The sequence below is a fragment of the Salmo trutta genome, chromosome 10 (genome assembly GCF_901001165.1).
Source record: "Salmo trutta chromosome 10, fSalTru1.1, whole genome shotgun sequence".
NCBI lineage: Eukaryota > Metazoa > Chordata > Actinopteri > Salmoniformes > Salmonidae > Salmo > Salmo trutta.
The window spans coordinates 24,929,864-24,957,470 of NC_042966.1; the positions used below are offsets into that span (position 1 = coordinate 24,929,864).

Sequence of the window (27,607 nt, forward strand, 5' to 3'; positions counted from 1 at the left end):
TGATAAATTAGAAGAAAAAAAACTACAAACCATTTAATCCATTTTAGAATAAGGCTGTAAAAGCCGAATGCACTGTATGTGATGGCTTTAGGTATATCCCACCAGGCGTGGGGTGCTGGGGAAGCTCTTCCTTATGCCCATGCACTTCTCCTGATCCAGGAACAAGGAGTTAGCCTTGATAGACAGGTCATGCTCCAGGGCAGCCTTGGTCTTCACCAGCTTCTGCAGGGTGTTCTCTGCCTCCATCAGTCTCTCACGCAGCTTGTGGATGGTGTCCTCTATCTCCCTCACTTCTCCCACCAGTCTGGAAATAGCGATAAGGATAGGGACAAGTAAATGGAGGAGTGAGGAAGGGAATGTACGTGTTGAACGTCCTCATTTTACAGGCTATAAAATACCCACCACACGTTCGAGCCCTACCTGTGGTGTGGGTTGTCCCTGCAGAGCTCCACGTTGGGCCTGCGTGTCCTCTCGTCCAGCCTGGTCTGGGCCACCTTCAGGGGGCATTCCTTGTCCCTCAGAGCCTTCTTTAGGCTCTCTATCAGCATCTCTGTCTGGAAGATTTCCTGGAGGGTCTGCCAGTAGAAATAGGCGAGAGGGATGGTGAGACGATCCAGGGAGTAAGGAAACAGATGAATTTAAGTGGTCAGGAATGGAGCAGTTCTAGTGGTTGAAATGGCGCTGTTACAACCAGTTTACAACCGGAAATGGCTATAATGCTATGGACGTCATTGCAACCAGTTTTGCCTGCTGTGTAAGGGTTTGAGGTAAAGAGGTGTAGGAAACTCAAAGAACTTGTTTATTTACACCACACAGTTAGGTGATGTGAAATGTATAGTACAGATGCAGGTGTCTGTAAAAGCAAAACTAACACCAAATGTAACTGTAGATCAAATCAGATTAACACTGTACTGTACAGTACTTTCCTCCTTCTCATCCCACCATCACATTATCATGTAATCTCATTGCCCTGAATCACTCAACAACTCCTCAGAACCATCCCTGGCTGACTGACTGGCTGGCTGACTGCCGTTATTAAAGACTGTGTGCCTCACATCATAGCTGCTGTCAATGGATAAGCCCAGAGAACAGCCGAGGTGGATAGAGCCCTGCAACATCCAATTAACCCTTCGACAACAATGGGCTCCAGTGTCTACTACTCTACTACCAAGGGTATGTATCAGTGGAAAATGTTGAACACAGGCAATGCAAGATAAATCTATTTTTGGTGTCCTTCTTTTGACAAGACTATTTAGCCTAGCAGTAACAGAGTTGGGTGAATTAGTTTGCATGCCTGGGTTCCATAACACGATTACAGTAAAAATAAGCCCTAGACCAGTGAAGAGGGTGATCACTCCACAATACTCACGTCTTCGCCCGTTAAACGCTGATCTTGTGACACACAAGTAAAAGGGGCTGAAAGGAGTTGTATTTTTCTCCTCATTGAACAGTAAAAGCAATGTGATAGGAATAAACCTTTGTTTTCCATTATCATGAAAGATGTCACGTGAAAATGCAACAGACCCTTGAATAGTTTGAAACAACCCTGGAGAAAAAAATAGCATAGACAAGCATAGACTGGTGACCAGCCTTCGTTGTGTTTTCGCTAGTGATGGGAAACCGAGGCTGTCTGAAGACATCGAGGCTTTCACCAAATTGTTCCGAAAAACGGTTCATTACTCAGAGCTTCATTATCTGTTCACAATGCACATGAGTGACATTTGCCGTTCAACAATAAATAGCAGCCTGTTATTATCAGATAGACATTTTTTTCTCCACTGTTTTCATCAAAATTTCGTGGCGCAGCGGTAAGTTGTTGACTTTCGTAACCTATAATCAATTGGAATACCAGGTTTGCATACATCATGCTTAACTTTTTTGCCTTGAACTTTACTATTTTTCAAAAACAGAATTTATGGCAATATTTAGGATGCTTAACACAGAAGCGTATACTATACTAAATAAAACAAATTATTTTAACAACAGTGTGGTTTCACATAAAACAATTTTCAAAATAGTTTGCCTTCAACAGGATTCGACATCATACCCTCATTCTTTTGAGTATTCCATTGTTGACCTGCTAAGCTACTGTACCAGTCGGATGAAACTTTTTGTACAAAATCCCAAACTTTTTATAGTCCCGTACCCCTTCAAACATTCAACCTCCAGCTGCGTACCCCCTCTAGCACCAGGGTCAGCGCACTCTCAAATGTTGTTTTTTGCCATCATTGTAAGCCTGCCACACAAACACTATACAATACATTTATTAAACATAAGAATGTGTGTGAAATTTTGTCACAACCCGGCTCGTGGGAAGTGACAAAGAGCTCTTATAGGACCAGGGCACAAATAATAATATAATAATAATCAATCATTTTGCTCTTTATTTAACTATCTTACATATAAAACCTTATTTGTTCATCGACTATTGTGAATAACTCACCACAGGTTAATGAGAAGGGTGTGCTTGAAAGGATGCACATAACTCTGCAATGTTGGGTTGTATTGGAGAGAGTCTCAGTCTTAAATCATTTTCCACACACGGTCTGTGCCTGTATTTTGTTTTCATGCTAGTGAGGGCCGAGAATCCACTCGCACATAGGTACGTAGTTGCAAAGGGCATCAGTGTCTTAACAGCGCGATTTGCCAAGGCAGGATACTCTGAGCGCAGCCCAATCCAGAAATCTGGCAGTGGCTTCTGATTAAATTCAATTTTCACAGAACGCTTGCTGCAATTTCGATGAGGCTCTCTTGTTCAGATATCGGTAAGTGAACTGGATGCAGGACATGAAATGGATAATGAATCCATTTGTTTGAGTCATCCGTTTCGGGAAAGTACCTGCATAATTGCGCACCCAACTCACTCAGGTGCTTCACTATATCACATTTGACATTGCCTGTAAGATTGGGTTCATTTGCACACAAAAATACAATGATGGAAAGACCTGTGTGTTGTCCTTGTTAATGCAGACAGAGAAGAACTACAATTTCTTAATCATAGCGTCAGTTTTGTCCCACACATTGAATACAGTTGTGGAGAGTCCCTATAATCCTAGATTCAGATCATTCAGGCGAGAAAAAACATCCCCCAGATAGGCCAGTCATGTGAGAAACTCGTCATCATGCAAGCGGTCAGACAAGTGAAAATTATGGTCAGTAAAAGAAAACTTTAAGCTTGTCTCTCTATTCAAAAAAACATGTCAATACTTTGCCCTTTGACAAGCAATGCACTTCTGTATGTTGTAAAAGCATTACATGGTCACTGCCCATATCATTGCATAGTGCAGAAAATACACGAGAGTTCAGGGGCCTTGCTTTATTAACAAAGTTAACCATTTTCACTGTAGTGTCCAAAACGTCTTTCAAGCTGTCAGGCATTTCCTTGGCATTCCCATTGATGGCATTCCCATCAAATCCATTTGATGTCACAAAGCTGTCCAGTACTTTAAAAATAATTGAAGAATTAAGTCCTCCACAATAGTATGGGGATTGCCTGTCCTAGTCACTCAGTAGCTCACCATATAAGATGCTTCTAGCTCCTTCTTATTAATGGTATCTGTTGCTTTTATACATGACTTACTACTCGAAAGTTGTCTGAATTCTCTTATTTTTCAAATTGGCATGTTTTGTTTCTAAATGTCTGTGCAAGAGTGAAGGTTTCATCGAGTTATGAGATAGTACTTTTGCAAATATAACACACTGTGGCTGAGGAAAGGCACTACTCCCAATATAAGTGAACCCCAAATCAATGTAGTTCTCATCATATTTACGCCTCTTCGATGGTCCAACGTCCAGGTGCAGGTGTAGTACTGCTGGTATGTGTCTCTATGGACGTGGGCCTCATTTTTTTTAAACCAGCAGCTATGTTTGGCTACATACTGACCATTAGTGGAATTCCTGCGAGATGATAATGGTTAATGTGATTGGATGTTAATTATTTGACAAGGCTACCTGTATTTGACATTGTGTTGTTATTTCACTGAACACTAGATGGTTTAATTGTATTTTTGGCAGTGAAACGAGGCGACTTAGGTGAGAAAAAAAACTCAAATGTATAGCCCCTTTGGAAAATATAAATGGACTGTGAAAATGTGAATAATTTTTTTCTCCAAAAAAATACAAAATAAGAGAAAGTAATTGCAAAACAGTATTGAATTCAAATGATCTGTTTACAGGTCCATGGCAATTTGTTATTGTTTTTGTGTTTCAGAAACGGTCAGATACAGCAAATGTCATTGAAAAAAACATTCTGTTAACACCGCTAAAGACATTTGATCAAGTTTACCATTTGTATTTCCCTTAGATATACTGTCTTGGCCTAATTCCAATACTTACAAAGTAGACAGCAAATAAGGGTGTTATTGTCACCATAAAAGGTGACAATTCTGGCAGAGTTATAATGCACCTTCACATTTGCACAGTTTTACATCAGGTTTTTTGTATTTTATTAGGATCCCCATTAGCTGTTGTGAAAGCAGCAGCTACTTTTTTCTGGGGTCCACACAAAACATGAAATATTAAGAGACAAGAACAGCTCAAGGACAGAACTACATACATTTTAAAAAGTCTCACATACACACAAAATATATAGGTAAATTAGGGGAGAGGCATTGTGCCGTGAGGTGTTGCTTTATATATTTAAAAAAAAACAGGTTTGCTGTTCATTTGAGCAACATGAGATGTATGGGAGTTTTACGCGATAATGGCTCTATATAATACTGTACGCTTTCTTGAATTTGTTCTGGATTTGGGGACTGTAAAAAGACCCCTAGTGGCATGTCTGGGGGGGGTATATGTGTGTGTCAGAGCTGTGTGTAAGTTGGCTATGCAAACAATTTGAATTTGAAACACATTCACATGTCTTAGAAAAAGAAGTGATGCAGTCAGTCTCTCCTCAACTCTTAGCCAAGAGAGACTGGCATGCATAGTATTTATATTACCCTTTGATTACAATGTAAGACGTGTTGCTCTGTTCTGTGCCAGCTGCAGCTTAACTAAGTCTTTGTTTGCAGACTACATGACTGGACAATAGTCAAGATAAGACAAAACTAGAGGACAGTATGACTCTAAAAAGCAGAGCATCTCTTTATTATGGACAGACCTCTTCCCCATCTTTACAACCATTGAATCTACAGTATATGTTTTTACCATGACAGTTTTACAATCCAAGGTAAAACCAAATAATTTAGTCTCCATAACTTGTTCAACATTATCAAGATCAGCTGAGATCTAGAGCTTAGGGAATGATTTGCACCAAATATAATGGTCTTAGTTTTAGAGTTTATTACTGGCCACCCATTCCAAAACTGACTGTAACCCCTTGTAAAGGGTTTTAATGACTTAATTAGCTGTGGTTGCTGACATGTATATGGTTGAATCATCAGCATACAAGGACACACACGCTTTGTTTAATGCAAGTGGCAGGTCATTGGTAAAAATAGAATAGTAGAGGACCTAGAGAGCTGCCCAGTGGTACACCATACCCTACATGTTTGACATGAGAGAAGCTTCCATAAAAAAACTGAGTTCGATTAGATAGAAAGCTAGGAATCCACAATATGGCAGAGGTTGAAAAGCCATAAAACTATGGAATAACACATATGGAATCATGTAGTAACCAAAAAGGTGTAAAACAAATTAAAATATTTATATTTTATATTTGAGATCCTTGAAAGTAGCCACACTTTGCCTTGATGAGAGTTTTGCACACTCTTGGCATTCTCTAACCCAGCTTCAGTAGGTAGTCACTTGGAATGCTTTTCAATTAACAGGTGTGCCTTGTTAAAAGTTCATTTGAGAAATGTCGTTCCTTTTTAATATATTTGAGCAATCAGTTGTGTTGTGACAAGGTAGGGGTGGTATACAGAAGATAGCCCTATTTGATAAAACACCAAGTCCATATTATGGCAAGAACAGCTCAAATAAGCACAGAGAAACGACAGTCCATCATTACTTTAAGACATGAAGGTCAGTCAATCTGGAAAATTTCAAGAACTTTTAAAGTTTCTTCAAGTGCAGTCGCAAAAACCATCAAGCGCTATGATGAAACTGGCTCTCATGAGGACCGCCACAGGATAGGAAGACCCAGAGTTTCCTCTGCTGCAGAGAATAAGTTCATTAGAGATTCCAGCCTCAGAAATTGCAGACCAAATAAATTCTTCATGGAGTTCAAGTAACAGACACATTTCAATATCAACTGTTCTGAGGAGACTGAGTAAATCAGGCCTTCATGTTCGAAATGCTGCAAAAAAAACACTGCTAAAGGGCACCAATAATAAGAAGAGACTTGCTTGGTACAAGAAACACGAGCAATGGACATTAGACCGGTGGAAATCTGTCCTTTGGTCTGATTTGATGAGTCCAAATTTGAGATTTTTGGTTCCAACCACTGTGTCTTTGTGTGACGCAGAGTAGGTGAACGGATGCTCTCCGTATGTGTGATTCCCACTGTGAAGCATGGAGGAGGAGTTGTGATGGTGTGGGGGTGCTTTGCTGGTGACACTGTAAGTGATTTATTTAGAATTCAAGGAACACTTAACCAGCATAGCTACCACAGCATTCTGCAACAATATAATTTGATTTTCAACAGGATAATGACCCAACACACCTCCATGCTGTGTAAGGGCTATTTGACGAAGAAGGAGAGTGATGGAGTGGTGCATCAGATGACCTGGCCTCCACAATCACCCAACCTCAACCCATTTGAACTGGTTTGGGATGAGTTGGACCGCAGAGTGAAGGAAAAGCATCCAACAAGTTCTCAGCATATGTGGGAACTCCTTCAAGACTGTTGTAAAAGCATTCCAGTTGAAGCTGGTTATGATATTGTCAAGAGTGTGCAAAGCTGTCATCAAGGCAAAGGGTGGCTACTTTGAAGAATCTCAAATATATTTTGATTTATTTAACACTTTTTTGGTTACTACATGATTCCAAATGTGTTATTTCATAGTTTTGATGTCTTCACTATTATTCTACAATGCAGAAAAAAGTAAAAATAAAGAAAAACCCTTGAATGAGTAGGTTTGTCCAAACTTTTGAATGGTACTGTATGTAAATTAGATATTTCTGAATTTGATTTTCAATAAAATAGCAAGAATGTCTAAAAACATGTTTTCATTTTGTGATAATGGGGTATTGTGTGTAGATAGGTAAAAAATATATATTGATTCCATTTTGAATTTAGGCTGTAACACCACAAAATGTGGAATAAATCAAGGGGTGTGAATACTTTCTGAAGGCACTGTATCTAATCTATATAAACCACAATCCTCTGCAAAAATGCCTGTTCCGATATTGTTTACGAGACAGTACTTATTTAAATTAGGTAAGAGAATATCATGTTACTATCGTTGTATTAAAATCAGAGTTCAGGCGATTTCTCATTGTTCCCTTAATAATGAATCCAAGTGTTTCACATGGGGAGGGGACGAGTAACTTTATGTTTAAACTGTATCAATGTTGAAGCAATAGTCATTTTTTATACTTTCGTCATCATACTTTGATCTGGTTTCCTTCAAATATCATCCAATTTCTTGAAAAACATGATTTTTACTGTTCATGACCTTTATAAACATTACTTTGCAAGCCAGCATAATGTGACTTCATGCTGGTTTTACTTTAGCTTATGCTGGTCACCAGTGTCCAAAACACAGCGAATGATGGTCATCAGTGAAAACACAATGAAGGCTGGTCACCAGCAAAATCACAACGAAGGCTAGTTACCAGCGAAAACACACCGAAGGCTGGTCTGCCAGCTTGATCAGCTAGACCATGCTGGTCGGCCAGCAGAACCAGCTAGACCATGCTGGTCAGACAAGCTAGACCATGCTGCAATATTGTGTTCGAGACCACCTAAAGCGAGACCGATTCAAGGCCAAGATCGGAGCAAATCGAATCCGTGTCAAGACCAAGGCCGGTTGGGGGCGAGACCGAGTCATAACCGAGACTGGGAGGGTGACAAGAGGTCCGAGACTGTATCGAGGCCGAGTCCAATTAAAGACCATGATTGTAATTTTGTCAAATACCCACCATAACAAGAGTTCAAAATGTCCAATATTTCTGTGTTCATATTTCAGAACAACATATGGATTCTTTAGACATTCAGAACAGTGAATAAATGCAGGCTGAGGGAAAATAGAGCCACTATACAAATTATGAGCCTTCTACACCTTCAGAGAAGGTGATTATAATAATGATAATTAGATTATTATTTTCAATGATTTCCTGATTTCCTGATTTAATCCCTTCAGTTTTGTTGGAAAGGAAAGGGTTAACACAGAAGAGAAAAAAATATTCAATTAGGATTTTTCCTTGCTGGTCTCTGGGGAGATAAATCTAGCTAGCTAAGTCAGCTATGGGCAAGGCCATCAGAAGCTGTTGCTGTTGTTAGTCATCTCTTTGAAAATAACGTGTGTGTGAAACATTGTTGCGTTTAAAGTGGAAGCGACAGCACTTTAGCGACATGAAATCTTATAAAAATTTGTTCATATACACCCCCAGGAATAATATGGCACTTAAAAAAAAAAGAATTCTTACAACTTTCTTTTGGCGAACACATTCGCTAAAGCCACAAAATAGACCTGAATGGATATCAGCAAATATGTAAACACCACAGGAGTCTGATCAAACAGTCCTATTGATCAAACAACCATGAAAAGGTAGGCTCTCCCACCCTCAGTTATGCACATCAATAACAACACGATCAACAACTATTGCTAGCCAGAGCAAGATGAGAAAAAATCTAACGAGGGAACATTAGATAAACCCTCTCAAACTTTTTCAGCTAGTTGCCTATCAAAATTGCACTGATAAACAATGGGGAATTGTAGCCTCCTCATCCTTCTGCAGCTTGCCTGCCAATGCATACTTGTCCCAACCAAGCACCAAAGCTAACTGGCTAAAGTTGGCAAGCTTGTTAGCTAGCTACTTCCAGACACAAATGAGAGAACACCTCACTCTGCCATTTTACTCTCCGATGCAAAGCTGATTAGGCTGTTTACATGATATCTAGAGCGTTCTTGACTAACAATAGTTGTTGATCTTGTTATTATTGATGTGCATAACTGAGGGAGGGAGAGCCTACCTTTTCATGGTTGTTTGATCAATAGGACTGTTTGATCAGACTCCTGTGGTGTTTACATATTTGCTGATATCCATTCAGGTCTATTTTGTGGGTTGTTATTTGGTTAGCTAGCAAGAACTTGAAAGACTGCTATACAGATAGCATATTTGCATTGCAAATTCACTTTCCCCCCTACATTTACTGACACCGGTCATATTCAGCAGGTGTTGCATGTTTGTAAATTCATAATTTGTTCTGTGCTCTGGCACACTCAAACAAGAGTACTCTGTAATCGGAGTAGATAGCCAAAGTGAATTTGCAATGCAAATATGCTATCTGTATAGCAGTCTTTCACGTTCTTGCTAGCTAACCAAATGACACCTGCATCTCTAGCTGTGTATAGCCACCGGAAAACAATATGAGGGTAAAAAAAATCTAGCATTCACCCACTCCTCGAATGGCATGACATGACCTTCTCCTAGCAGCTAGCTATCAAGCTAATGTTAGGCTCCGTGTTTTTAGCTTGCTACATAAATACTCTAGCATATTAGCCACGTTATGACTGACTTGTGATCATTGCTAGTTTGATTGTATTGACATTCCCAGCTTTGTCAGTTTTTGTCCAGAATATTGAGTCATTGAAACTGAAACATTGCATCCCAAATGGAGGCAGCAAACAATGTACTAGGCCAGCTGTGATTTACAACCTGATAGCAATATTTTTTGGACTACCATGAAATGTATTGGTGAATTATATGAATCATGCATTGAACTGCATCCATCTATTCTGCCAACAATATCTTAGTGTACGTCATGGAACGTTGAGTTAAATATAGCCTATTTTTGAAACCTCTTATAAAGTTGCTTTTGTAGCATAAACTGGGAATTTGATATTTTTGACTGATATTCTAATTGTCTGTTTGTTCATATCTGCAAAGTTGTTAAAACGCTGTCATTTCCACTTCAAACTTTAGATCACCAGTTACTTTGTGTGCTTAATTTTAAATGTTTTTTGCAATGGGAAGTAATAGTTGTACATTTCAATTGGTAAATGCTTAATGGTTGTGTTTTTGTATTCTTATGATTGGAACCTACTGGCCTATTATGGCCGAGTTTATGGATCGCTTAACCTTTAACATCATGCTGTGTGTGACTGCTTTCCATTGGCCCTATGCAGTGGTGTCGTGAGTGATGCCTTGAGAAGTGGGTATACTCTAATTTTGCTTAAAGTTCTCAAATAGCCCGCCCAGTGAAGGAAAGGCACCCTGTCTGAATACAAAATCCTATTTTTTTTTAATGAGTTTTCCTAGACTTCTCCAATTTTCACTCTCAAAATTACACTCTCAAAAAATACAATAATTTGATGGGTCTCGAGTACTACAACCCTGCCATGCATCTGACCAGCGCTGACCAGCATAGACCAGCAAGAACTAGCATGGACCAGCTTGAAATTTATGCTGGTCTATGCTGCTTTTTCAGCAGGAAAAGCAATTAAAGACAGCAGTAAATTTTCAGCAATCATCAACTATGGTATGCAGGCAGTTTACAACGCCTTCCTTACTGTCCCCTGGACCTGATGTTGAAGTACAATGATGTTTAACAAGATACAACCAAACTGCGTTTCACTGATTTGAATGGAACTAAACAAAAAAGGAATTAAACATGAAAGACGAGCTTCATGGTCATTGGTCAGGTAATGGTCAGTCACCTTAGCCAGGTGTGTCTGCAGGCTGTTCTTGGCGTCGGCGGTCTCTGACATGCGGTTGGTGAAGGCCACGTTGACCGTGTTGAAATGTTTCCACATCTCGTTGGACGTGGCGTTCAGCAGGATCTCAATAACATCACGCAGCTTGTGGGAAGCCGCCCGCTCGCTCTGGGAGTGAAGGATGTTGTCATCCGTGAACTTTGACCACGAGTCGGGCAGGGAGAGCCTGGTCAAGTGGGTGAGAAATGACAATGGACACAATGGTCAATGGATTGGGATGCCTTTGGAAGGCATGCAGGACATACACTGGGGTGGATGTAGCTAGAGTTGAATTTGGGATTGGTGCTTTATATTCAGAGAAAATGTGAAGCACCTGTGTCAATACAATCTGAATGTGATGTCCCCTTCTGCTTTACTTCCATATCCAGTCCCGTACTAGTTTGAATGGGATTAAAGATAATATCATCCAATTTGTGGAAATGCAGTCATTTAAAGGTAGACTAAAGGTAGCAAAATGAGGTTGCCATGAGCAGCACCGCAGATTTTGAGATGAGCGAGATGCAAGACTTCGCTCTTACATAGTCACACACAGTTTCTGCACATGTGCAGAGAAGGGTGTGATTGCCGCCCGCAACTCGGGGCGTTCCTGCATGTGGGCATTCCTGCATCTGTAGGAAGCCCTCTTTATACTTCTACCGGTCCATTTTTAAGCTAGGACTCTGGTAACGTTACACAGGCGGGAGGCGGGGGCAGATGTAGGTAGCTAGCACTCTAGGACACCAGTAGACAGTATCCTTCGCCCCCGTCTACCGAGCACTGCTTTCAAGGCAGGTCTGTTAATGTTACGGCAAGGGCAGGTGCTCGGCAGGCGGGGGCGAAGGACACTGGGTACTTGCTAGTTAGTTGGGCCTCCGGTAGTGATGTTATGTTTGATACAGAAGCTCTGAGGCATGTGTTGAAATTACTAAGCAGTGTAATTTGAAGTAGTGTGCCGATGCCTGTATTACTTTATCAGACACACAGGATCAGTGTGCAAAGCTCAGTTTCATCGAACAACCACCTGATTGGTTTGGTATTGGTTTGGTAGAAGACAAAAAGGCTATGCTATGCATGCGCTACGGAGTGTGGGATGTCATCTATAATAATTTGGCTGCTCATAATTATTTTGACCAGCAGGTGCCACTATTGTACACTGTGTTGATCAAAGCCTCGTAATGAACCTATTTTTGACACGATTGGCTGGAAAACCACAATACTTCAGGAAGCTTTGTTTCTCCATCACTAGATTCCGGTACACAGGTGGGGACGACACTGGTAGTTAGCTAGCTAGGACACCGGTAAACCGTGTCTTTTGCCTCCGCCTGCCGAGCTTTCCCACAGTTTCGTTAAAGTTACAGCGAGGGCGTCTGTTTATTTGTTACATCACGTCCTCACAGCTTTGATAAAGATAGGGGTGGCTGGTATATCTGTTACATCTGCTATACAATAAATCTACAGATTATACAGTTGAAGTCGGAAGTTTACATACACTTAGGTTGGAGTAATTAAAACTTGTTTTTCAACCACTCCACAAATTTCTTGTTAACAAACAGTAGTTTTGGCAAGTCGGTTAGGACAAGCTGTTTAAAGGCACAGTCAACTTAGTGTATGTAAACTTCTGACCCACTGGAATTGTGACACAGTGAATTATAAGTGAAATAATCTGTCTGTAAACGATTGTCGGAAAAATTACTTGTGTCATGAACAAAGTAGATGTCCTAACCAACTTGCCATTCCATAATTTGTTAACAAGAAATTTATGGAGTGGTTCTAAAACGAGTTTTAATGACTCCAACCTAAGTGTATGTAAACCTTCGACTTCGACTGTATCTACAATTGTATTTGTTTGTGGATTCATTTACTTCTACCAGATGCCATTTATTAAGATTTTTAATTGTTTTCATTTTTGAAAGTTTTCGCGCTTGAAGATCATGATTTTTTTTTACAAAGTTCATGGCTGAGGGGGCAGTTCCTTTCACAGCATATACAGTATCTCCCATTTCAATCACAAAGCTGTATAGCATCAAACATCTAAAGTAGTGGGTAGGTATGACTTACGATGGGTCCAGTCTCTCGATCCCTCTGTAGTAGCTGATCCCGTCTGACGCATTCCTGAGATGGTGACACCTATTATCTATTCTCTGGGCTGTCACCTTGTCACTGAGGTCTCTCTCCAGCTCATGCTGAGCTGCTCGGTTTGACCTGATGGAAGTAACACACACAGAGGCATAGTAACACTTAAACACTTGACGTTGCGCCGACAGGTGTCATTTTTTATTATGTTATGAGCATGTATGAGCCGTTGTAATGTTTTATTATAAGTCTCATCATATTAAATATATTTCTATACCTGGAGAGAAACCTTTTTTTAGCTTACTTTTTCCTGAGAAGGACTATTGGTTAAAATGGCCCCTACACAGCAAATTCTCCTGTGTTAAAAACAAACAAAACTGAGAGTGTTAAATCAACACTCTGTGGACCCATATAGATACTGGAGCAGTGTTACACTAACACACTGCTTAGTGTAAAGCATTATTAAAAAATATCCCAGAGTGCCTTGCCTTTCGAGTAAATTGTACAGTTACCACCCATGACTGTGGTTTGTTAGTGACAGAGACATCAATGTTGCTTTATCAATTTTCAGTCCAATGTACTTCACCAAGTGAGATCCTAAGCGAAAACGTTATCATTAAATAAATATATTATTTAAATATATTATTTAACACAATATGGCATGTTTTAGACAGGCAGCCCAATTCTGATCTTTTTTTCACAAATTGGTTTTTGACCAATCATATCAGCACTGAAAAATAGCTGATGTGAAAAGATCTAATGTGATTGGACAAAAGACCAATAAGTGGAAAACGAATTGAGCTGCCGGTATAAACGCTGCCTAGCATACATATTTCATAAGGCCTTATTTTATTAAGGGGCTAGTTCTACCCTAATACAGGGGCCTGAAACTAATACACATACACTTTGAACCAAAAATATGCCCATCATTATCATATTTCCAAGCATGCTCTATTACAGGTTGTTTTTTGGAATTGTTTGTTTCAATATCTACAGTGCATTCGGGACCTGACATTTCATCAATTTTAGAATAAGGCTGTAATGTAACAAAATGTGGAAAAAGTCAAAGGGTCTGCATACTTTCCGAATGCAATGTATGTTTGTGGATGTACATTGATTGATTGATTCATTAATTAATCTTATGTTTTTGGTCACAAGTCCAGGAATGGCTGAAGAATTGCAATATTTACCTGGAGCTAACCCTGCAGATAGCACTACTGGGCAATCTGAAAAGTTATAGTCAATCAATCAATAATATAATAATACTTTTAGCAAAACATTTTATTTTCAATTTACAATCTGTAGAAACAATGAACAAGAACTATGAGAATAGAAAGGTTCAGAACTTTTGTTAAACATTCCAGCTCAGTTGAAAAATATATGGCAAATAGAAATCCAATTAGGATGGTGTTAAGATATAGATGGGAGGGGTTGAATGGAGCTGAAGGTTGGGACTAATAACAACAAGATAACTAATGTAAAACATACTGTGCCCGTAAAACGTATATAGGTTAAGAACTTTTTTGAAAGAGCACAGTTTGAAAGATATGGCAAATAGAAAAATAATATATGGGAGAGGTTGAGGGTAGCGGAAGGACAAGAGTTTAAAAAAAAAATGTGTCCATTAAAATAACATCAAATTCATCAGAAATACAGTGTAGACATAGTTAATGTTGTAAATTACTATTGTAGCTGGAAACGGCAGGTTTTTTATGGAATATCTACATAGGCGTACAGAGGCCCATTATCAGCAACCATCACTCCTGTGTTCCGATGGCATGTTGTGTTAGCTAATCCAAGTTTATCACTTTAAAAGGCTAATTTATCATTAGAAAACCCTTTTGCAATTATGTTAGCACAACTGAAAACTGTTGTGCTGATTAAAGAAGCAATACAACTGGCCTTCCTTGGACTAGTTGAGTATCTGAAGCATCAGCGTTTGTGGGTTCGATTACAGGCTCAAAATGACCAGAAACAAAGACCTTTCTTCTGAAACGTGTCAGTCTAGTCTTGTTCTGAGAAATGAAAGCTATTCCATGCAAGAAATTACCAAGAAACTGAAGATCTCGTACAACGCTGCATACTACTCCCATCACAGAACAGTGCAAACTGTCTCTAACCAGAATAGAAGGAGGAGTGGGAGGCCCCGGTGCACAACTGAGCAAGAAGACAAGTACATTAGAGTGTCTAGTTTGAGAAACAGACGCCTCACAAGTCCTCAACTGGCAGCTTCATTAATAGTACCCACAAAACACCAGTCTTAATGTCAACAGTGAAGAGGCGACTCCGGGATGCTGGCCTTCTAGGCAGAGTTGCAAAGAAAAAGCCATATCTCAGACTGGCCCATAAAAGAAAAGATTTTAGTTGGACAAAAGAACACAGACACTGGACAGAGGAACTCTTCCTAGAAGGCCATCATCCCAGAGTTGTCTCTTCATCGTAGATGTTGAGACTGGTGTTTTGCAGGTACTATTTAATGAAGCTGCCAGTTTGTTTTGCAACCCTACCCGCAGGTCACATAGTGCTGTCCTACAAAGTTTTGGGTGATTCCTACTGGAAACTAGCTAGAGGTCAGATTCCAATAGTTTTTATTCACCTGCATTTAGGAATGTTATGAAGAGACTACCTATTTCATTTAAACTGGAACAAACATTTCTGTAACGGATGCAAAAAAATCTAACAAACTGATTGGATTAGTTTCGAAAAATATCTGTGATTTATCTTTGTGAAGCATAAGAGTAACCAATCAATTATGCACAAACATAGATATTGAAATAAACAATTCTCAAAATCAACCTGCTATAGAGCATGCTGGGAAATACGATAATGATGGGCATGGTTTTGGTTCAAAGTGATGCGTATGAGTTTCAGGCCCCTGTATTAGGGTAGAACCAGCCCCTTAATATAAGGCCTTATGAAATACATATGGTATTGTGTTAAATAATAAAAAAATAACTTATTCACTTAGGATCTCACTTGGTGAAGTCCATAGGACTGAAAATGGATGAATGCAACAACCATGTCACTGTCACTAACAAATACAGTCATGAGTGGTTATACAATTTACACGAAAGGCAAGGCACTCTGGGAAATATTTGAAAAAGGCTTTACACTAAACAGTATGTATTTTAATACGGTTCTGGTGTCTATATGGGTCCACAGACTTAACACAGTCAGTGTTGATTTAACACTCTGTGTTAATTTAAAAAAAAATTACATTGGAGAATTTGATATGTAGTTATCAAACAGTGAAGGCCTATTTTACTGTAGTCTTGTGTCATACTCTAGGAGTGTAGACTCACGCTAGTTGATTGATGGCTTTGTCTAGATGTCTCCTCATCCTCTCCTGGCATGACTTAATGGTCTCCACTTCCTGGTTACATAATGAGCAAAACAGGTATCAGTTCAGTTAATACGTTTCTGATCATTAGGATAAATAGTCATAAGTCATGCCATGATTGTATTGACGTCTTTGTTTGTACCCTTATGAGATCTTTCTCCACGTTGTCGTGAACCAGATCAATGGACATTCGCTTCTCTCTGTGATACAGGCATTCTTGGGACACCTGTTGATGGTCACACAATATTAATTCAGTGTCCCGAATGGCACCCTATTCCCCTACATGGTGAACTACTTTTGACCAGAGCCCATCGTGCACTACTTTTGATTAGAGCCCTATGGGCTCTGGCCAAAAGTAGGCACTATATAGGAAATATATTTGTGCAGTAGTGTAAAGCACAGACAGAGTCTGGTCTGGTAGAAGGATTGTCTTCCAATCTAATTGCCAAATTACTCTACATTATCTAATATTAAAAACAAAAAACAATGTTTTAGCTGAAAATTAGGCATTGGTCTGAAGCTGAAAAATAATGGAAATTCACATGTGCACCACAATGCCTACTTCACCTGTTCTCTACCCAGATTTTCCAGCACACAGCTCTGACCTACTAAAGTAGCTATGTTGGTCTGTTGTACTTCAAACAATGTGTAGGCAGGTTTCTTCGAATTTAAACCTTCTCAAACAGCCTAATTTATTCTCTTACAGGAGGTGCTCCCACAATAATGTGATTGTACTGCATACAAGGCAAGTATTTGATTCTTCACACACACACTTCACACACGAAGACATCATCCCATTCCACTATCTTTTCAGTTTTTTTTTATTACATGAAAGCAAGCTTTGCTTTTATACTTACAAGACCATCAGGCTTGATTTAGTTAGCAGTTTTGATGTGTAGTAATGTATTTCCTTAAACCTTTATTTTTTACATGTCATTGAGAAAAATAACATCCTTTTTTTGGTCATTATGTGTCCAACATAACAACAGGGGGTATTGTGTTGGACACAGTCACTCATATAGATATAATGAGCTAACCTGTCTGCATTCCTGATTTACAGTGAATTCGGAAAGTATTTGGCCCCCTGGACTTTTTCCACATTTTGTTATGTTATAGCCTTATTCTAATATGGATTAAATAAATATTTTTCTTCATCAATCTACACACAATACCCCATAATGAAAAAGCAAAGAACTGTTTAGATTTCTTTGCGAATTTATAAAAATAAAAAACCCGAAATACCTTATTTACATAAGTATTCAGACCCTTTGCTATGAGTCTCAAAATTGAGCTCAAATGCATCCTGTTTCCATTGGTCATCCTTGATGTTTCTACAACTTGATTGGAGTCCATCTGTGGTAAATTCAATTGATTGGACATGATTTGGAAAGGCATACGCCTGTCTATATAAGGTCCCACAGTTCACAGTGCATGTCAGAGCAAAAACCAAGCCATGAGGTTGAAGGAATTGTCCTTAGAGCTCTGAGACAAAAGAATGCCTGCAGCATTGAAGGTCCCCAAGAACACAGTGGCCTCCATCATTCTTAAATGGAAGACGTTTGGAACCACCAAGACTCTTCCTAGAGCTGGCTGCCCGGCCAAACTGAGCAATTGGGGGAGAAAGGCATTGGTCAGGGAGGTGACCAGGAACTCGATGGTCACTCTGACAGAGCTCCAGAGTTCTTCTCTGGAGATGGGAGAACTTTCCAGAAGGACAACCATCTCTGCAGCACTCTACCAAACAGGCCTTAATGGTAGAGTGGCCAGACGGAAGCCACAGTTCAGTAAAAGGCACGACAGCCTGCTTGGAATTTGCCAAAAGGCATCTAAAAAACTCTCAGACCATGAGAAACAAGATTCTTTGAATGCCAAGTGTCATGTCTGGAGGAAACCTGGCACCATTCCTACGGTGAAAAATTGTGGTTGCAGCATCATGCTGTGGGGATGTTTGTTAGCGGCAGGGACTGGGAGACTAGTCAGGCTTGAGGGAAAGAAAAACGGAGCAAAGTACAGAGAGATCCTTGATGAAAACTTGCTCCAAAGTGCTCAGGACCTCAGACAGGGACAATGGTTCACCTTCCAACAGAACAATGACCCTAAGCACACAGCCAAGACAACACAAGAGTGGCTTCGGGACAAGTCTCTGAATGTTCTTGAGTGGCCCAGCCAGAGCCTGGACTTGAACCCGATCAAACATCTCTGGAGAGATCTGATAATAGCTGTGCAGCGACGCTCCCCATCCAACCTGACAGAGCTTGAGAGGATCTGCAAAGAAGAATGGGAGAAACTCCCCAAGTACAGGTGTGCCAAGCTTGTAGTGTCATACCCAAGAAGACTCGAGGCTGTAATCGCTGCCAAAGGTGCTTCAACAAAGTACTGAGTAAAGGGTCTGAATACTTATGTAAATGTGATATTTTCATCTTTAATAAATTAGCAAAAAAATTTGAAAAACTGTTTTGCTTCGTCATTATGGGGTATTGTGTGTAGATTTATTAGGAAAAAAACTATTCCATTAATTTTAGAATAAGGCTGTAAACCTACCAAATCATATCCAATCAATTGAATTTACCATAGGTGGACTCCAAGTTGTAGAAACATCTCAAGGATGATCAATGAAAACAGGATGCACCTGAGCTCAATACCGAGCCTCATAGCAAAGGGTCTGAATACTTATGTGTGACTTGACTTTAACGTTCATTTGAGGACTGTTATTTATCTTATCAACTAACTATGTTTAATTGTTACCCGATTTTAAATTAATCATGCAACAATTAACTCATTAGGATCTGGGGCACCTTGAGAGCGGTTCTTTTAAGAGTTACCATCTCCCGAATTCAACTCTAAAAGGTCTTTACCTATCACATCTATAAACAGTCAACTTCTAAATCATAACCTTGTATCATATCATCCTTCTGAACAGTTGTAACCTCCTTGCATCTGCAAAAACCCGAGCCTTACTTATGATTCAGTATTACACATATAGGTTTAATTATTTATTTACTAGCTAATTAAATGGTAACACAGGATAAACATACACAGTTAACATGTTAAAAACAGGTCCCTAGTGGAATGACACAACATGGCTGCTTGTTACTCTAACTTACAGTAATCATATACTTTACGCACAAACCGCCACCCTCTTTGAGCCAGTATTCATGAATGTTTATATGTGAAATGTCTGGGTTCGCCGTGTATCTCTCTCTGAACCAGGCCTCCTTGGAAAGGGGGTTGGGCCTTTTCCCGGCATGCTTGTAAGGCTCTGATTGTCCAAAAGGGTTGTTCTCTTCTGTAGTTGTCCGGTATCCGGTGACTTGTTGTGTAATCCTGAACAGAACAACAGAGTTTATTTTCCTTACATTCGAACATGAAGATAGGCTAGCCAGCCAGGTCGATGGTTCCCAGTGATGAGAGTAGCGTAATACGATGGTTTGAGCAGAGTAGTAGGATGGTCCTACTTAAATTCGCTTTCGAAGATACTTTACTTAGGACAGCTAATCAGTCGTACCAGTGATTTACACAGTTTGACCCAAAGGGACGGTTCCATCAGGCTGACACGCTCTCTGACCTCACTCGGGGGCGTGACTTGTCACTTGTACAAAGTAATGTAAAACAATTATCTCTTATAGTTTCTCAAATCACAGCAAGTGGTACCAGAGTGCCAAGTCTAGGACCAAAAGGCTCCTTAATAGCTTCTACTCCCAATCTATAGGACTGCTGAACAATTAATGAAATGGCCACCGGACTATTTACATTGACAGCTACTCGCTGTTTATTATCTATGCATAGTCACTTCACCCCTACCTACATGTACAAATTACCTCATCTAATCTGTTCCTCCGCACACTGACTCGGTACCGGTACCCCCTGTATATAGCCTCGTTATTGTTATTTTATTGTGTTACTTTTTATAATTTTTTACTTTAGTTTATTTGGTAAATATTTTCTTAACTCTTCTTGAACTGCACTGTTGGTTAAGGGCTTGTAAGTAAGCATTTCACGGAAAGGTCTATACTTGTTGTATTTGGCGCATGTGACAAAAAGTTTGATTTTATCCTCTTGGGCTCACCCTAGGATAGGGGGCGCCACAGCGCATTTTGAAAAAATGTGTGCCCATTTTCAACGGCCTACTAATCAAACCCAGAAGCTAGGATATGCATATAATTAATACCTGTGGATAGAAAACACCCTAAAGTTTCTAAAACTGTTTGAATGGTGTCTGTGAGTATAACAGAACTTCATATGGCAGTCAAAACCCCGAGACCGATTGAAACAGGAAGTGGAATTCTGAAATGTGGACTCAACTTCACATCTTTGCCTATTAATCACACCGTCAGCTGTCGTTCATTGAGCACTTTCTATTGCTTCCACTAGATGTCCCCAGTCTTTACAAAGTGTTTTGAGCCTTCTACTGTCGAAACTGAATGAATGAGACGCTGTGGAAATTGGTCACAGTAGGAAGGCCATCACCATTGTGACGTCGGCGGCCCTGTCTACCCCCTCCTTTCGAAACGTTTTGAAACACAATACAATCGTCCCCCTCGAATCTTATTGGCTCTCTTGTTGAAACAGGCCCTGAAGATTTATGTTATACAACGTTTGACATGTTTGAACGAACCTAAATGGGGTAAAAAAGTTATTTTTCGAAACCGCTGTCCCGCGCCCGACGGAGCATTTGGATACACCCTTCAGACGCGTTAACAACAGCAAGCTAATGGAACATAAAGGATGGACTTTTTCGACCGAAAATACATTTGTTGTGGACCTGGGATTCCTGGAAGTGCTTTCTGATGAAGACAACTAAAGGTAAGGGATTATTGACAATAGTATACAAGATTAGATGTGATATGCGATTGTTCCAAGATGGCGCCGAGCTAGGTTTACCAGCTAATTTTCTGAGTATCGCATCCCCTTTTATCGCAAAGTGTGATTACCCAGTAAAGTTATTTTTAAATCTGGTATGACAGGTGCTTTCAAGAGATATTCATCTATAAATCTTAGAATGACAATATTACATTTAAAAAATGTTTTCGAATAGTAATTTAGTAAATTGTAGCACTGTTTCCCGGGATGCATTTGAGGGAAAATAGTTAGTCAACGTCAGGTGCCGATGTAAAATGCTGTTTTTATATATAAATATGAACTTTATTGAACAAAAGAATGCATGCATTGTGTAACATGATGTCCTAGGTGTGTCATCTGATGAAGTTTGTAAAAGGTTAGTGCTGCATTTAGCTGTTTTTTGGTTATTTGTGATGCATGTGGTTGGTCGGAAAATTGCTATGTTGCTACTTTTACCATGTACTCCTCTAACATAATCTAATGTTTTGCTTTTCCTGTAAAACCTTTTTGAAATCGGACGACGTGGGTCGATTCAGGAGAGGTGTATCTATAAAACGATATGAGACAGTCCTATATTTGAAAAAAAATATATTGAATTTCGTTATGCTAATGTCGCTAGGAGTTTTTCGCTGGATGTTGATCCCGCTTGCGGGATGAGGCGCTCAAGAGGTTATTTGATCACATCCCTGTTAACAAAAACAGTTTAATCATTTTTCAAATTACATGCACAATGCATAGCATGGAAACTGCACATGTAGTGGGTATACTTTCCAAGTTACAGTATTTCCTTTATAACATTTTTAATGACATCACAAAATAACAAATACAATTTACATTAGTGTTCTATAGATCGCCTCTGACCATTCCCAACGTTCTATGTTAGAATTATTGCTCTAGTATTCACTTCTGAATGTGTTAGTTTCGACGGGAAAAAGTATTTTGAAACAAAGAGCATTCCTTGGGTGAATACTGTAGAGGGAGACCTGCATCTTCTCCACTTGATTTGAGTAGGTGTGTCCAAACTTTTGACTGGTACTGTATATACAAAAATGCTGATTTGATTTGTATGTCTCTCTATACAGTGAGTATACATTCTATTCATAGGTTCCAATTACTTATTAGAGTTCCTCTCGGGAAAACTATCTGTTGCTACCTGATCTCCACTACCCTGTGTGGGTCCTTCATGTCACCAGATCTCCAGCCAGATCAAGTTGACGCTACTATACACCCCAAAGCACTTTGGGTTAGGACAAATGACCACCACTGGTGCTGTTCTGTGGAAGGTTGTCTGGTTGCCCAGCAACCTTAACAGGACACATGTGACCTAATTTAGAGTATTGTGAATGCTCAACCCATCTGCTCTGAAGTGGTGTGAAGAACCAATAACTCTACTGTCACTTTATCCACCACCATCAGACACAGTAAGACCCTGTGTTGAGTAAGTGACATGCATGGATGATTAAATAGGTGCACTGGAGATGGAGTTTGTTGTGCTTTATACTGTACAATTTGCATTTCTGTGTGAATGCATTGTGTACTGTTGGAGTTACAGGACACTTAGCACGCACATGTCCCTCACTTAGAGCTTAGCACTCACACGTGCAAGCGTGCATGCACGCACGCACACACACACCATTACCTGCAGAGGCCCCTCGGTCTCCTGCAGGGCTCTCTCCAGCCTTCTCTTCACCTCAGTGAGGGCCATGATCTCGCTCACCATGTTGTCTATCTCATGGTTCAACTCTGACCTCCAGAAGCTGATGTCGTTGAGGCGTTCCCCGATGTTTTTACTGGTGGTCTCCTGGGTCCTCCTGGTCAGCTGCTCTTTATCCTGCATCAACCTGATGGTATCCCTCCTCAGCCGCTCCGCACTGTTCCTGGATGACTCCGACTCACGGTAGTTGCTCTGGTTGGACTTGTACCAGTCGTCTGGGGTGTAGCGGGTGATCATGGCTGACCGGTTTGACGGGTAGAACATGGTCTTGGCCCGGACCAGGTCGAAGCCTAGGTTCTCCCTCTGGATGGAGGAGAGGGAGGGGATGGTGGTAGCGCTGCCTGTGCGGTAATAGGCGTTAGTCCTCCAGGGTTGGTTAGCACTGGGGTTCATGGCCAGCACAGGCTGGTTGCTCCGGTAGGAGGACACCATGTTGGAGATGGCTGGGAAGAATTGGCTGGTTTTGGGTCGGGTGTACTCCGCCGTCAGGGTGGATCCCATTAGCTCCATCTGTCGCTCTTCTTCTCAGGGCTCTTCTTTTCTCCTGAAAACATGCAATATTGGATCTGTGTATTAGTGTATTTGCATATCACATGTCATCTGTTATCAATAAGTCTTTATAAGACTGAGAAAGATTGGTATCTGTCTCTTATATTTTCACAAGCCCAACACATTCTAATGTCTTCTAGGATTGAAAAAGAGTCGTGATTTAGACATTTTGTCAATAAATTGATGATTATCTGTCAAACAGTTGAGTCATTCTACTGCCGTTTACAGTCAACAAATGTTTCACTGAACATGTCATGACTACTGATTTAATTGACAATCTTTGAAGGCAGTAAGATACAAAAGTCTGAAGTGATGATGCTATACTTGCTATACTTACAGTTTCCACAAGTATGGGTAGAAGCAGCCCAATTTGGCAACGGGAGTATAGGCAAGTGGGTATGTCGAAAGGAGTGGGTGTATGGAAAGCGAATCAGGAAATTGGGCAGATTTGTTGCCACAAGACCGTTTTGCGTGACTGATTCGGCTACACAAGGAGCCGATAAGCCGGCGACCAGATCACCGGTGTTGTATTGACGTCCCTGCTTCCTACTGGTTATCACCACAGATAGAACAACGGGCCAGATGTTTCACTGGATGTATAATTCTGAAGCATCTGGTTGGAATTTCCACTCCCCAACAATACGGTGAGGAGAGGAAGCCCAGTGGCCATCAGTGAGAGAGATGGAACTGGGCCAGCGAGATGGAACTGGGCCAACATTCTGCTGATTTTCTCATCAAATAAAAGCCTGATCTCAATACAGTTTTCTGTTGCCAAAACTACAATCTGTTACAAAAAGAGTGCATTAAGTTTTGTAGACGTGACCCTTTGCGTTGTTTACAAGGAGTGCAAGGGTGAACTGAGTTATTGTGCTCACTCACTTTACAGAGAAGGTGTTCCCCAATGGAAATATGCAAAAACATCCTATAACCCGCCAATAGGATCTCGTTAGCTCATGCTTGGCTCTGACCACCTCTTTGCTTGTTCTGTCCACTATGCTTAATTTGCTCCCATTGATAACGACACAGATGAACAATCTTGGGTTACTAATATATAGCTTTGGTATCACCATTGTGTCGCTATCTGTTGCTGAGGTGGCCAATTTCTTTCCCTCCTATGATTTTATTTCAAGTAGGATAGCAGCCTACACAAGAAATAACTAAGGTTGATAATCATCTAGATGTCATCTTGATAGATACATACAGTCTACTACTCAATGGGGAGGGCAAGAATGGTAACAACACTGGGACACAGTGCCCTTCGCTCCCGCTTAACAAGCACCACTGACCGGCAACAGCATGGGAAGTAGCTACCTACTGGAGTAGTCAGGCTGACAGTCACAGTAAGCACAAACATACTGTACAACACATAAGGAAACAGTACACCCATCGTCAGTACTTTTAATAAAAAATAAACAATTGCCAGTTTAATAACCGACAATGTACAATTCTTTGTGTAAAACTAACAGTGAAATTACGACTCAGATTTATTTTAAACTGCAAAACCCTTACGCACCATTGTACATTATATACAAGGGTTTGCTGGCCTTCTCTAGTCAATCGTAGGCTCAGTCACTGGTATACTTTTATTTACAAAGCCATTTTGGGTTTAAAACCATTTTATTTAGACATTTTTATTGTTCAGAAATGTGGTTGGTATACTCTTCGTTCGCAGCACTTAATCCTGCTAACTGTTCCAAAGGTCCGAACTGAATTTGGTAAAAGGGCTTTTATGTACTCTGCGCCATCGGCTTGGAACGCCTTACAAAATACTTTTAAACTGGAAGAACTTGTCCCGATTGGTGTTTTTAAATCATTGATGAAGGATTTTGAGGCTGATTCCCTGACCTGTCAATGTTTTTAATTTGCTGTTTTATGATTTTGTATACTCTTGTGAATTTTGTTTTTTTACTAGACTACCTGTAGTTTTTCATGTTGTCTGCCTGTAATTGTGTAATGACTTGGTGCTGCCTATCTTGGTTAAGACGCTCTTGAAAAACAGATTTCAAATCTCAATGAGCCCTTCCAGGTTAAATAAAATAAATAAATCCTCTGGCTTCAAAACACAAATCGTAGCTCAATTTCTTACCACTCAATGTTGAAATAAAACACTGCTCAATCAAAACCTTCTAACATATAGCAGAGAGCTTTCCACTCACCCACTCCCTTCCACACGCCCACTATTTTCCTTTCCACTCACCCACCCACTCCCTTCCACACACCCACTACTTTCCTTTCCACTCACCCACTCCCTTCCACACACCCACTACTTTCCTTTCCACTCACCCACTACTTTCCTTTCCACTCACCCACTCCCTTCCACACGCCCATCACTTTCCTTTCCACTCACCCACTCCCTTCCACACGCCCACTACTTTCCTTTCCACTCACCCACTCCCACACGCCCACTACTTTCCTTTCCACTCACCCACTCCCTTCCACATGCCCATCACTTTCCTTTCCACTCACCCACTCCCTTCCACACGCCCACTACTTTCCTTTCCACTCACCCACTCCCTTCCACATGCCCATCACTTTCCTTTCCACTCACCCACTCCCTTCCACACGCCCACTACTTTCCTTACCACTCACCCACTCCCTTCCACATGCCCATCACTTTCCTTTCCACTCACCCACTCCCTTCCACACGCCCACTACTTTCCTTTCCACTCACCCACTCCCTTCCACACGCCCACTACTTTCCTTTCCACTCACCCACTCCCTTCCACACGCCCACTACTTTCCTTTCCACTCACCCACTCCCTCCCACACGCCCACTACTTTCCTTTCCACTCACCCACTCCCTCCCACACGCCCACTACTTTCCTTTCCACTCACCCACTCCCTTCCACACGCCCACTACTTTCCTTTCCACTCACCCACTCCCTTCCACACGCCCACCACTTTCCTTTCCACTCACCCACTCCCTTCCACACGCCCACCACTTTCCTTTCCACTCACCCACTCCCTTCCACACGCCCACTACTTTCCTTTCCACTCACCCACTCCCTTCCACACGCCCACTACTTTCCTTTCCACTCACCCACTCCCTCCCACACGCCCACTACTTTCCTTTCCACTCACCCACTCCCTCCCACACGCCCACTACTTTCCTTTCCACTCACCCACTCCCTTCCACACGCCCACTACTTTCCTTTCCACTCACCCACTCCCTCCCACACGCCCATCACTTTCCTTTCCACTCACCCACTCCCTTCCACACGCCCACTACTTTCCTTTCCACTCACCCACTCCCTTTCACACACCCACTACTTTCCTTTCCACTCACCCACTCCCTTCCACACGCCCACTACTTTCCTTTCCACTCACCCACTCCCTTCCACACGCCCACTACTTTCCTTTCCACTCACCCACTCCCTTCCACACGCCCACTACTTTCCTTTCCACTCACCCACTCCCTTCCACACACCCACTACTTTCCTTTCCACTCACCCACTCCCTTCCACACACCCACTACTTTCCTTTCCACTCACCCACTCCCTTCCACACGCCCACTACTTTCCTTTCCACTCACCCACTCCCTCCCACACGCCCACTACTTTCCTTTCCACTCACCCACTCCCTTCCACATGTCCACTACTTTCAGTTCCACTTACCCACTCCCTTCCACACACCCACTCACCCATACTCCAGTCGCCATATTGGGCTGCAGCTACTCCCATTTCAGTTTCTGGGATGTGATTTGGAAAATTAGGCTACTTTCTGCTGCCAGACGTTGACTTGTGCACGCACCTATAATACATTTTAAGATTTTTAAAATATTTTAGAATATTTAAATATTCCACATTTGCATGAATGTCGCACATTTTTGGCATCATTAACTATCATTGATATATAGAGTAATTGCAAATAATATGAGAAAATTAAATGTCCACCAGAAAAAACGTAAATTGAAAGAAATATCACGTGGCCAATTGCCTGCAAAAATAGCCATTTAGTCACAGGTATGTGAGCATCTTTTGTAAATAACAGTAGGCTGAATTGAAATAAAATACACTTACACGTGAATAGACAAAGGTTTCCCCGACATCCAGCGCTAACGGCACACAGGCTCACCTCGACTGGTCCTCACCTAAGAATGAGCTGAAGAATTTAGAAAGGTAATCCAAGATACATTATTGATGGACAAGTTCGCAGGCCACTCCTGCTGTGGGCTCAAACAAGCCAATGGCATCTTGGACCATCCGAAAGGCTGGTTGCTTCAGTTGGGAGGTGAGTTGTCCTACATTTCGGTTGCCACAGAGGTAGTTGCTATGGGTTGCTATGAGA

The 27,607-nt window shown here is 41.0% G+C and overlaps 1 protein-coding gene across 1 annotated transcript; it reads right to left on the minus strand.

Annotated features, from left to right (window-relative positions):
- Window positions 1–35: 35 nt before the first annotated feature.
- tekt3 (tektin 3) lies at window positions 36–27,607 on the minus strand. Its single transcript, XM_029765056.1, has 8 exons — window positions 27,340–27,607; window positions 22,697–23,315; window positions 16,361–16,444; window positions 16,181–16,251; window positions 12,864–13,007; window positions 10,770–10,992; window positions 421–575; window positions 36–304 (listed from the first exon to the last, which is right to left on the minus strand). Exons 2-8 carry the CDS (start codon window positions 23,279–23,281, stop codon window positions 88–90), a joined length of 1,479 nt encoding a protein of 492 aa, XP_029620916.1. The 5' UTR covers window positions 23,282–23,315; window positions 27,340–27,607; the 3' UTR covers window positions 36–87.